Source organism: Chelmon rostratus, chromosome 6 (genome assembly GCF_017976325.1).
Source record: "Chelmon rostratus isolate fCheRos1 chromosome 6, fCheRos1.pri, whole genome shotgun sequence".
In the NCBI taxonomy this organism is placed as follows: Eukaryota; Metazoa; Chordata; class Actinopteri; order Chaetodontiformes; family Chaetodontidae; genus Chelmon; species Chelmon rostratus.
Window position 1 is genome coordinate 10518808 of NC_055663.1, and position 11195 is coordinate 10530002.

General features: G+C 43.5%; 1 protein-coding gene across 1 annotated transcript; it reads right to left on the reverse strand.

Moving 5' to 3' along the window:
• Positions 1–1903: 1903 nt before the first annotated feature.
• Positions 1904–8858, reverse strand: LOC121607683 (immunoglobulin superfamily member 22-like). The gene is given in 16 exon segments (XM_041938622.1): positions 1904–2035; positions 2651–2755; positions 2826–3016; positions 3019–3111; positions 3881–3903; positions 3905–4052; positions 4292–4402; positions 4835–5003; positions 5414–5576; positions 5850–5886; positions 6022–6043; positions 6046–6123; positions 7081–7118; positions 7797–7896; positions 8489–8565; positions 8747–8858. Coding segments are annotated over 16 exon segments (1599 nt in total).
• Positions 8859–11195: the final 2337 nt, after the last annotated feature.

Sequence of the window (11195 nt, forward strand, 5' to 3'; positions counted from 1 at the left end):
CACTCTATAGTCTGGCAGAGGTGGAAAATATGCTTTCAACAGGCTTTAACCCTGTGGAAACACATCCACACTGCTGCCAGTGCTTCCTCTTGCTTTTTTATATCAATTGTTTTGCATACTATGCACACACAAACACACTCACGCAACTCATAGTTCATTCCTGTAGGACTCGTGCCAGTTCTCTCCAAAAGCGTCTCATTCATTCGCAGCCAAGGTCTTGCCATCAAAGAACTCCAGTCTTCTAGTGTTCTTCTTTGGTGACACATACTTAAAATAAATAATGAAATCCAATGACATGACACTGAAATAAATGTGAGGGACACTACAATTATCTTGCTGTCCTACAATATTGCTCCATTAAAGCTATGTATCAGAAAAGAGATAAGAGATGCGAGTTTTCATCTCGCATCTCTGAGGTTTAGTCATCTATATGCAGTGTGATAAAATGTCAGGGAAACTGATCTAAAAAAGCTCGAGCGTTTACTTTCTGCCACATACCTCCATTGACTATTGAGGCTTTCACTCCCTTCACCTTATTGTGCCTTGGCTGAGCAGCAAGGAGGCGGAAGGGACGAGTGACGTCGGTTTGGTGCCCGTCGGTGCTCAATTGATTTGAACCTGGCAACCTTAAACTGCCAGTCCCCTGGTGGCTCCATAGAAATGGAGTTCTTGTGAGCCACCACAGTGACGTCAGGATGGAGAGGGGTTGTAACCCCTCTCTGACTATTTGGCAGCTCCTTACCAGACCACACTCACTCCCTTAAGCAGCAGTAGACCACTCAATGCCTATACTGAGGCTGTCAGGCCTCTTTAACCCGAGGGAAGCCTTCACACAAAGCTATTAGGACACTTTTTGTTGTGTTTCTACACACTGCATTTGAAATAAAGACTCACAGTGAGGTTAAAGAGTACTTTCAGGTTCAGAGGCTCAAATAAAATCTCTCTTAGATGGACCGTGTCCGACTTGTAGCCCTTTTCTAGACATATAGTCCCCAAATCTTAGGGCAGTGCAGCAGGATAATGATGTAAAACTGAGAGACTACCGATATTTATAAAAAGGACTACAGCTGCTGCACAGCTCATCTAATGTGGATGATAATACCTGCAAAGCTGGGAGTCAGCACCTCACCCTCATTGTTTCATTTCAAATCCAATAATCCAATAATGTGCTAGACAGAGACAATACAAAAAATGTGTCCCTGTCCTGATACCTTCTGGTGGCACTGTGCACAGTGGCAAATCATGAGAGCTGAAATCATTTCTATTTTTGCCTTTTTTTTCAATCGTCCATGGTCAAACCAGGCAAAATTGGGACAGTGAGAAGAGGACGGCGTCTGATAAAAGTTGCAGACTGGGCTCATACTCAGATCACCGCATTAGGCAGACCACACAGTGTGCATGACACTTTGCTTGAACCAGCCTCCGACTCTGGCTCCACAGTGGCTATGTGGATCCGACGCATTGCATTACATTAAATTATTTTATGTGCAGACACACACGCTGTCCCTTCCACTTGGTTGACATGGCATCCAGCCCGGCACAGCAAGCCTATGAAACAAGCGTATATGAGGAAAAAACAGAAATCCCCGGAGAAAAGCTGAAAGTCTTTATTGAGAGAAAAAACATTTGTGAGTTAGAGAGAAAGGACAGTCGTGCTTACTAATGAGTAACACTCCCTCACACCAAACATTAATCTGCTCCTGGAGCATAATGCCTGTACAAGGATGGGAGCAAGTCTGACCTCTAGTGGACATCTGTTGCATTACAAGAGCAAGAGAAAGTGAGTTAAACCAGTAGGCCTACGCAAGGAAATTACCATTATTACTTTAGGGGTCTTGGGCAAAGCCAGTATTTACTAAGGTTTCAGGTAGATGCACAACACTGATATCAGTAGTCATGTCTTTCATACCTGTGGTGTTGGCATGCCCTGATAGGCACAGCTCATGCTGCAGCCTCTGCGAACGGCGTGGTCCTTCACTGTTTCACCTGATGTGATGGCGAGGAATATTCCTTCAGCCGCTGCTGCTGATGCACTCTGAGACACAGATGCACAAATACATAAATACAGACATACGTATACAGACAGAGAAAGAAATACAAGAAATCTTCAATCAATTCAACACACTGATCAATATCATAATGCTGAAATCAAACGCCTGCCCTTTTCACCTTTCTTCATGGCGATGATGAGAGGTTCCTTCGAGTCCAAGGGATCACTGTCTCTGAATGGGTTCTGTGTGATGACTCGGAAGAAGTGCTTCCTACCAGGGAGCAGTCCAGTGACAGTGTACATGCTACTGAAGACACGCTCGGCCACAGTGGACCAGGAGGTAGCACTGGTGTCACGTTTGCTCCCTCATCGGCGTCAACCAGGTCGGTGGTGAGATCCCACTGCAGGGTCACTGTACCAAGAGCCGCGAATCAGGCGGAGGTTCTTCAGGGGTCAAAGAAAGCCTGATGATGAGGAGAAGAAATATTTAATTTCAGCCAAAACCCACACTCAAATGACTTGAACTGTCACTCTGCATGGTACGCCCTCCAGCAGCTCAGTGGGCTTCCCGACTCCTCCTTCATTGATTATTTAGTCATCAAACAAACTAACATGAGGACTTCAATCCCTTAATCCGTATCACCTCATACCGTGTCTTACCTCCACTCCATCCACCTTCTCGCCATCGAGAGCCACACACAGCTCTGCAGGGGAGCCTGTAGGACGCTGAGCATCCAACATTCAAGTCTTCACTGAGGCAAAACACTCTGGCAACACAAAGAAAAACAGCTTATTTAGGACCAAATTTTTTGTCTTCAAAGTTCCACTGTTAGACCTTAAAGAAGTTGGCTGATAGATTGTCAGAGGTGACATATTTCTGTGTGTCAGTGTCCCAGGTGCAGATGACAGAAGACTCCCCATCGTCTGTCAGCTCGCAGTCCTCGATGATAACCTCTGCCCTCTTTCCCTCGTGCGGGAAGATGTAGCCACGGCTCCCTCTGATATCGCGCCCATCTTTCATCTTCACTTGTCCTTGGAGCCCCTCTCACACTCCAGACAGGCATTGCCTCTCACCAGCACACAGACATTCTTCAAGTGGCTGGTAAATTTGATGTGAATCCCCGGATAAAAGTAAAATAGAGCAAGAATTAAAGGAAAAGAGTCACCTTAGGGTGTATTTGGCCTTTACCAGCATGCTTCACTGGAACTTTTTTTTTGTAATTTCTGTACTCTCAACACATGACAAATTAGTTTAATCACATCAAATATTGAAAAACATAACTACCCCCACTTATTGTTCTTTAAATTCAGTTGCAACACGTACAGTACAGTAGACCCTCGTTACAGAATTATAGTTTAAGAACAAGGCAGACCGAGTCTACTCATGAATAACTGTAATTAACACAACCTCAATTACTATGCTTCTGTTCCTGCAACCCCAGAGGACAGCCACATGTCCTTGTGAAGATATTTACATGCCCCAGCTTGCACCTTGGGCAAGTAAGCATCTTGTTAGACAGAGCCGTAATAAATGAGCTTGTTGTGAGGAGGGATTTGGTTGGATTACTTTCAACTCAGCACTAGGAGGGAGGATTTATTATGCTACCCATACGTCTTCATTTGGACGATAGAGGGAAGATGATGTTGTTTAGCATAGCTATGAAGGAAAGAAAGCCTCTAATCTCAGGGGAGGGGAAAAGAAAGGCAGTGACTGCTCATCTCCACCGAGTCTGAAGGGGGAAGTTTGTTTCCTTAGAAATGCTGGCTCGACTAAAACAGGAAGACACGGCCCTTTTGGGAAAAACAAAACATAACAAAGCATAACAACAAAAAAGTACACATGAAAAAGTTTTTTTATGAGGGTGAAGCTGATGAAATTCTAGTCTGCAGGTTCAATGAAAAGTGGCATGGTGGAGGTCTTGGATGCCGATGGTGTAGTCTCCAGTGTCACTGACTATAACATCCTTAATCTTCAAGGTGTAGGTCAGACCATCCTCAGACAGAGACATGACACATTTCTCGTCTTTCACTTCCTTTCCCTTTACCTGCCAGAACAGAAACACTTCTGGGAAAACAATTTCCATATTTCTTTTCGCTCCTGTGTATTTCCCTGGTGTTCACATTTACCTAGAATGTTGTCAGTGCTTTTTTTGTGCTCTTTTCATCTGAGTTACTGAGAGACCAAAAATTCCTAGAAATATTCCTAGAGAGCAAATTCTTAAACCTCATCCTAGATGTAATAATATATGCTTGTGTGAAAGTGTATTCAAGTCCCTCTGTGTGTCTCTTTGAGTCACAGACAAAGCTTCCAGATGAGTGGTGCATCTATCTTCTTAGAGAGACAGACCTCAACCACAGCAGTCTGACGCTCCGTCACATTCTCTGGCTTGAAGTCAAATTTCAGATGTTCATCTGAGAGAGAGAGATGGGAGAGAAAAGTCTTCAGTTAGGTGATTTTAAGTGTCTGGACTAAATCATGTAAACACCGGAAAGAATTCCACGCCAAACAACAGCATTCGTAAGCAACAAAATATGTCTGGCAATCACTCCAAACACCAAGAGAAAACTTTAGCCTGGTTATAGTGTGTCCTGTACATGGCATGAGAGATGAGACAGGACAAGGAGCTGACAATAAATGGAAGCAATAAGAGTGTAAACATAAAACACAAAAAGTCATGCATATATGCAGGTCATTATGCTCTCATAAAACATGTCCCTATCTGTGAAACAATATAAAACAAGTGCATAAAAACACACAGTGACACTGAGGGTAGGTAATGCAGTCACTGATGGCACTGTCTCTCTGAGTCATGTGCAGTGGGAACAACTGGAGTCTCATTCGGCACTCGTCTATGACGGTGAGCCTGGCTGACAGACTCCTGTCTGCTACCTGCGGACTGTAGGTGCCCATGTCACTGAGGCTCACGCTAGAAATGCACACCATGTGCTTGGTTCCCATCTGTTTCACTTCCTATTCCCCGCGAGAGCACTGGATCTGCAGCAGCTCTGCGCCCTGGATCGTAAACAAAAGGCCCAGATGAGGGGTGAACTCATGTAGTGGATGCACTCCATGTACAGAGTATGCACGGACACATCAGTTTTCCCAGAAACACCTGCTGCTTGACGTTGGATCCTTCAGCTCCAGGATGGCGTTGAAGATGATAGAGGTGTCAGCACATGTACCACCTGGTAACATAGCGAATGATCCAACACTTATTAACAGATTTTAAACACACCAACACGTGAAAAACAACATGACACTATTTTCCCACACTCATAATAAACTCGAGTGTTGCTATGCGACAAACCTCCTTTTCCATTCTGCTCTATTTTAAGCTGTTTTTCGTATCACATCCCAAACCTTTTCTTCTTCCTTATGTGATCCTGCAGTTCGTGAACAAGCTCTCTGTGTGACAGGCCCACCTCCACCTCCTTCTTCATCTCCTTCAACTTCTCAAGGATGCCTCTGAAGTCGGTGAAGCCGTGCTCGGCACAGATCCTCTCGTAGTCCTTGTCAGCTCCAGCCAGGATCTTTAACATCTCCTCCTCTGTAGGTCCCCTCTTCTCCTCTCTCTTCTCCATGCTGCTGCATAAGGAGAAGGATCTCAGAAGGGAAACAACTGTGCATGTGTTTACGTGCTCATGCAAGGGTTTATGCCATGACAGTACGAAAGCATCTTCCTCTGCCGCTGCGGCAACATTGGTACACAGTGGGGCTCTTTACATCTCCTCCTGTAGATATTTCTGGATGCATTCAAAAAAAAAAAAAAGAGGATGTGTGTGTGGATCAGAGAAAGCTCCATCACACCTTGACAGTTATTGGGAGTGTCACAGCTAGTATTAGACAACAGGCTGCTACTGTTTCTTCAGCATCTTTTTGAAGTCCAACGCTGGATCTAGGAACAAAGACAGAACATCTTCACCTGAGGCGCTGAGTGAAAACAGCACATAAACTAAGCTGAAAGCTTCTAAATAACTATCAGAACTGAGAAAGGTTCACACAGTGTATTATATGATATGGCTAGACTCACTTTCTGTAACAGTGAGAGATATATAGAGCAGATGGCTCCTCAGTACTTGTTGGAAGCAATGCACTTGTAAACATCTGCATCCTCCAGAGTCAGGTTTTTGATCTGAAGTGGAGGACATTCATTAAACTTATTACTGTCAGACTATTTCAAACTCTCATGCTGTCATTACATCGTCCGGTCACTTGAGATCCCACTGCAGTACTTATTTGGAGCAGAAGGAGGCAGTGCCATGCTGGGATTACCAGTAAACATTTAGTGCTGCAACTTAACAGTCATCCCTCAGCAGAGAAACAGATGGCAAGAGGAGATGCATATGTCAGCACCCACAAGTTAATTGCTTTATAATAGCTATTTAAGCTTCACTTAAGCTCTCCGGCTGGTACAGAGAAAGCGCTAAATCCACTCCAGAGTGGTTATAGATAAAAGGATCAGAGAGTTTTTTTTTCTTTCTAGCTACTTTTACTCATGATGCATGGTGTGCTGTCTGATTTGACAGCACCAAGATGGCAGAGCCCTTCAGCTTAGCGATAGGCTGCGCAGAGCCGCTGCCCTCTGCAGCAGTCTGTTATGGTCACATTCACCTTTCAAAGCGTTGCATTTTGACGACATACAGGACAGTATCTTGGTAAATGCATTTAGATTTACATGCATGTGGAGTCATTAAAAGGAGCCGTGCAGGTGCTGGTGCTTCAATCACATACTCACTGTCTAAAAATCAGCCACCAGACATCAATAAAACAAGCTACAAATGCCCAGAATTAACGCTATATACTATTTATCATCTTACATGACTGAAAAAATACAAACACAGAGATGACTCAATTTCTATTAGTTGTGCAGTTATATCAAACAACACAATGAAGGAAAACAAAATGGTTTAACCATCTGATATCTTACAGAAAATTAAAGAGACTCAGCATGGATCAGAATCAACACAAACCTCATTTTAATATCAGGACCGTTGTTACAGTCTTGGGTTTGTCTTTAAAAGCCACAGCTGTGAATGAGATCCTTTAATCACCGGGGTACACCATGAGCTGTGTAGTTATAGTGACAAACCTTGAGTATATGCTGCTTGTTTATGTTGTCGTAGAAAGGTAAAGTAAAGGCAGGTTAACTACTGTTCCTCCTGTCTTTTCCAAATTATCAATCACTTTCAACAAACTTAAATCATACTGAAGCAGAGAGAATCAATGTTTACTCGCCTTTTCCTGTTTTCCTTAAGAGACCAGTGGATTTAAGGTCAACCTATGAATGCTAATGCTATGGCTACTCTGCAGTGTTCTGCATATTGTGACAGGCTATCTTCCCCAAGCCTCTAAATCTATAATTCACAGGTAGAGTCTGGGTGAAATAAGGCTCAAACACCAAGAGTTTATGCAGAGCAGACACTAGTATTCAGCAGGGGCGGCAAAGGTTGTTTTTCTGTGGAGGTCACGAGCATCACACAAACTTTATCACAGTATCTTTGTGCTTTGTGCTTTGTGAGGTATTTGTCAGGACTTTGATCAGAGTGGATTTACAGTACCTTCACCCAGAAAGGCAAACGGTTCTCTAAAGTTTACACATCGCAGCAAACTTTTACTTCCCTTGTGTCACCTGACGTTTCTGGGCAAACTATGAGCCTGGATCTAAAATTAGTTCCCACGTTGTTCTCTCACAGTCTCAAGGGCTCACAGTTGTTTATAATGTAATGTGAGGAGAGATATTAGGGGACGAAAAGGGCGTCTTGAAATTTCAGGGTGATGTGAGATGAAAGCAGCAAGACACCTCACCCTATTGGGCAGTGATGGGGCGCAGCTTCTCCTCAAAATCTGGGACAGACTCCCCCTCTGGGATCTGGGGGGATTTCTGTACCTGGCTGAAGGTCTTACACTAAACCCCAGAGGGAGCATAAAGGACATCAACATCATAATCATGTGCAAACAGGCAAGCTATGCGAGAGCAGCCTCCCATGCAAATGTGATATTATCTTTATGACTTTGAATGTTGTTTGTTGCACTGTAGTGGCGAATTACGGAAGCCGAGAATGGCTGTGCTGGCAATTATTTTTACAATGCTGTTTTCTCGTGATAACAGGTTGAAACGACTCTTGTTTTCTTTCCATCATGGGACAATTATGGAGAATGAGAACAAAAATGAGTGTCAGTTTGATTTGATACCACATGATTTCAGCCTTCGAGATGACTGTCATGACTGATCCGAATGTTATCTCTGACAGAAAGACACAGCGCAATTTCTGCCTGGGTTAGACCTTGATTGAAGTACAGTGTGAAGCATTGATCAATACTGACACACCTTGATCTGACATTTTCTGCTTAAATCAGTTGCCACAGTGGTCAAGATGCCATCTATGCATTTGCTTTCCCTTGATAACAGAAATCAAATAGCGGCATTAAAAAAACACTTGGAAGCATGGCCGTTCTTGGCTTCTGTAGTGAATAATTATTGTTGGTGTGAATTTGACCAGTATCTTAAAATGGCATTCTGGCATCATTTGGTCCCCAATGTGCTCTAAATTTAAGCAGAACATGAAGACGTGTTCTGCAGAGTGGGACAGGCAAGAAATGTCAGTCAAAGCTATGATTTTAAACATGTTTATCAACTTTTGCTCATTTTAATGATGCTCTGATAGATGGTCCTCATGCCTGGTCTCATAATTAAAAAGATTACATTGGAGAGCAAAGCAGATGGGGAGAAGATTATATTGGTGGATAATTCCTACCTTCCATGGTCCTTGACAAGCCCTGTGAGACTTTTCGCAGCTTGGTGCAGCACATGGAGGAGGTCAAGGTGGAGGAGGAGGAGGACATTTGCATCGCTGACATCTGCCTCATCTGATCCATCTGCTTTTCCATCTGCTCCATTCTGCCCCCAGTGGCCTGGAAGAGCTCTGCTGCCGGGGTGACAATGTTATGGTGGTGCGGATCTCTGTCTGGTTGTGACACAAGTAGAGATGTGAAACCATTGTTTTACAGCTGACAAACGATACTCATTTGACTCCTAATTCGACTGGGTCTTGTTGTGTAAAGCAGTTTTTACTCCTGATACATTGTCTCCAGTAGATTAGAGGGACCAGGGGGACAGAGGACAGCCTTAACCATCCTCTCTAAATTCACACACACTGATCCTATAGCGCGCTCAATTAGTGAAAGGGGATGTTCAGTTGTGTATGTGTACTTGCATGTGTGTGAGTGTAAGCTCAAGTGTTTGCGTGCGCGTGCATGTGCTGAACACACTCCTTCGCTCTGTCTCTGTGGTAATTGGGTTTGTGTTTCCAGAAGCATGCACCAGAAATGATTGAAACTCACCTCCCTTCCTCTGCTCGTCCCCTGCCCTTTCCTTGCTCTATCATCCTCCTTTCAACAGCGACTACAATAGTCCTTTGCCTTTGCCAGGCTCATACAAAGATCCAATTAAAAAGGTAATCCGCACACCTGCTGTGTGTGATAAACCATCGTGTTTGTACCACTGATGAACTCTGCTCTTCCTCTCTCACTTTGAATTTGGATTCCTCTCTCACGCCCAGTCCCCATTTCTCCCTTTCAGCAGGGGTGGAAGCTGTGCATCGGTGAGTATGTGTATCTTAGCCAGAGGAAGAAGATTGCGCAACTGGCCAATGCCAGGCACCTGGAAGTGTGAAGCTCCATCTACTCTTTGAACTGAAAATGCTTCACTCACTGCACCAACTTTGAAATGCCAATGCTAAAAAAAACTCACATGAAACCCAGTGCGCATGATTATGTCTATATTTGTGAGCCAGTATAAAAATTTTAGTTTTTGTGGCAACAGCCTGATTTTAGCATGTCAATGTAACTTTACAAACCAAAGTCACAATTAGCCTAAAGATCCGTCTCTGAATGGAAAATGGAAAATTTGCTCCCTGCGGCAAATACACCACACGTTGGGGTTAGTGAGCTAATTAGTTCTGTAAGCTTTTATACCTACCAAAGGAAGTTGTTTTGAAGCTGCCCCAGCAGCTCATACCATCTTTGATGGTATAACTCTCCAGTATAAAGGAGTAGCAAGTGACTCGAAGCTACAAAGTGCTGAACAGGTTGCTGTCTTACTGCAAGCGGAACACAAGAACATCTCTTTTTCCTCCCCACCGCTCTGCCTCTTTGTTCAGTGTCCTTGATGTCTCTCTCTTTTTCTCATAGTATCCAGCATGGCAAATTGCAAAAGGATTTTTTTTTGCTCCCCCTTGGCTCTATTATTTCTAAAAAAAAAAAAAAAAAAAAAAAACCTCCAAAACACACAGCCAACAAAACTTGTTACAGCGAAGCTTCTACTTTCTCACAGATTTAGTCTGCGCCCCAGGTTTTTTGCCTCAACTGCTTCCAGCCCAAATGTATTCTCTTATGATATTCTTAATCTACACACTGCTCCGCTCTCAGCGGTCCTGCGCTGCTTTTTTGGTTCCTATTTGGTGGATGAGCCAAAGCTGGAGCACTCAGCTTTAACACCTGCTGGATTCCATCTCTGGACAAATAAGGCTCTGATCTGTCCCAGTATTGCTGGGCCAGGCTGTCCTGGTCGGGACCAATGCATCATGCTAATATTTCCCACAGCTCAGTTGTTTGAGAGCCCTCTGAGCGTTAACATTCTCCAAAGAGCATGTGGTGATGGAGAGTTTCGAGCAGGTTCTGCCTCTGATGAACATCTTCTGTGGAAGAGGTCCTAATGAATCATTAAAATGCAACAGCTTAAAACATTGACACATAAATTACTCACAGTATTATTATTCTCTGTTGGTTTGACCTTGTGTACGCTTGCCTCTTCAGTGCCCTTCACAGTGTTCAAGGCTCATGCCATCTGTTGAGAGATTGTCAAGCACTGAACTAGGTTGTGGTTATCAACATCAACAGGACAACCCCTGTACCACTGATGAACCAGCTGTGCAACCTATTACTAATCACTTGTACACACACAGACTCACACAGGGAAGTCAAGCATGGAGAGCCTCAGTGTTTAGTATCAAATGAATAAATAATACATTATAAAATGATAATCAGACAGAATATGCAATAAAATGAAATAGTGACATAGGCCAATATTTCTGTCTTTAAATTCAGTTCAGTCTGTAATGTATATCATACCAATTCATTTCACGTCTCTTTGCAGGTCTTCTTTTTTTTAGAAATCAAATACTTTTTTTTCTCTTTTTTGCAGTA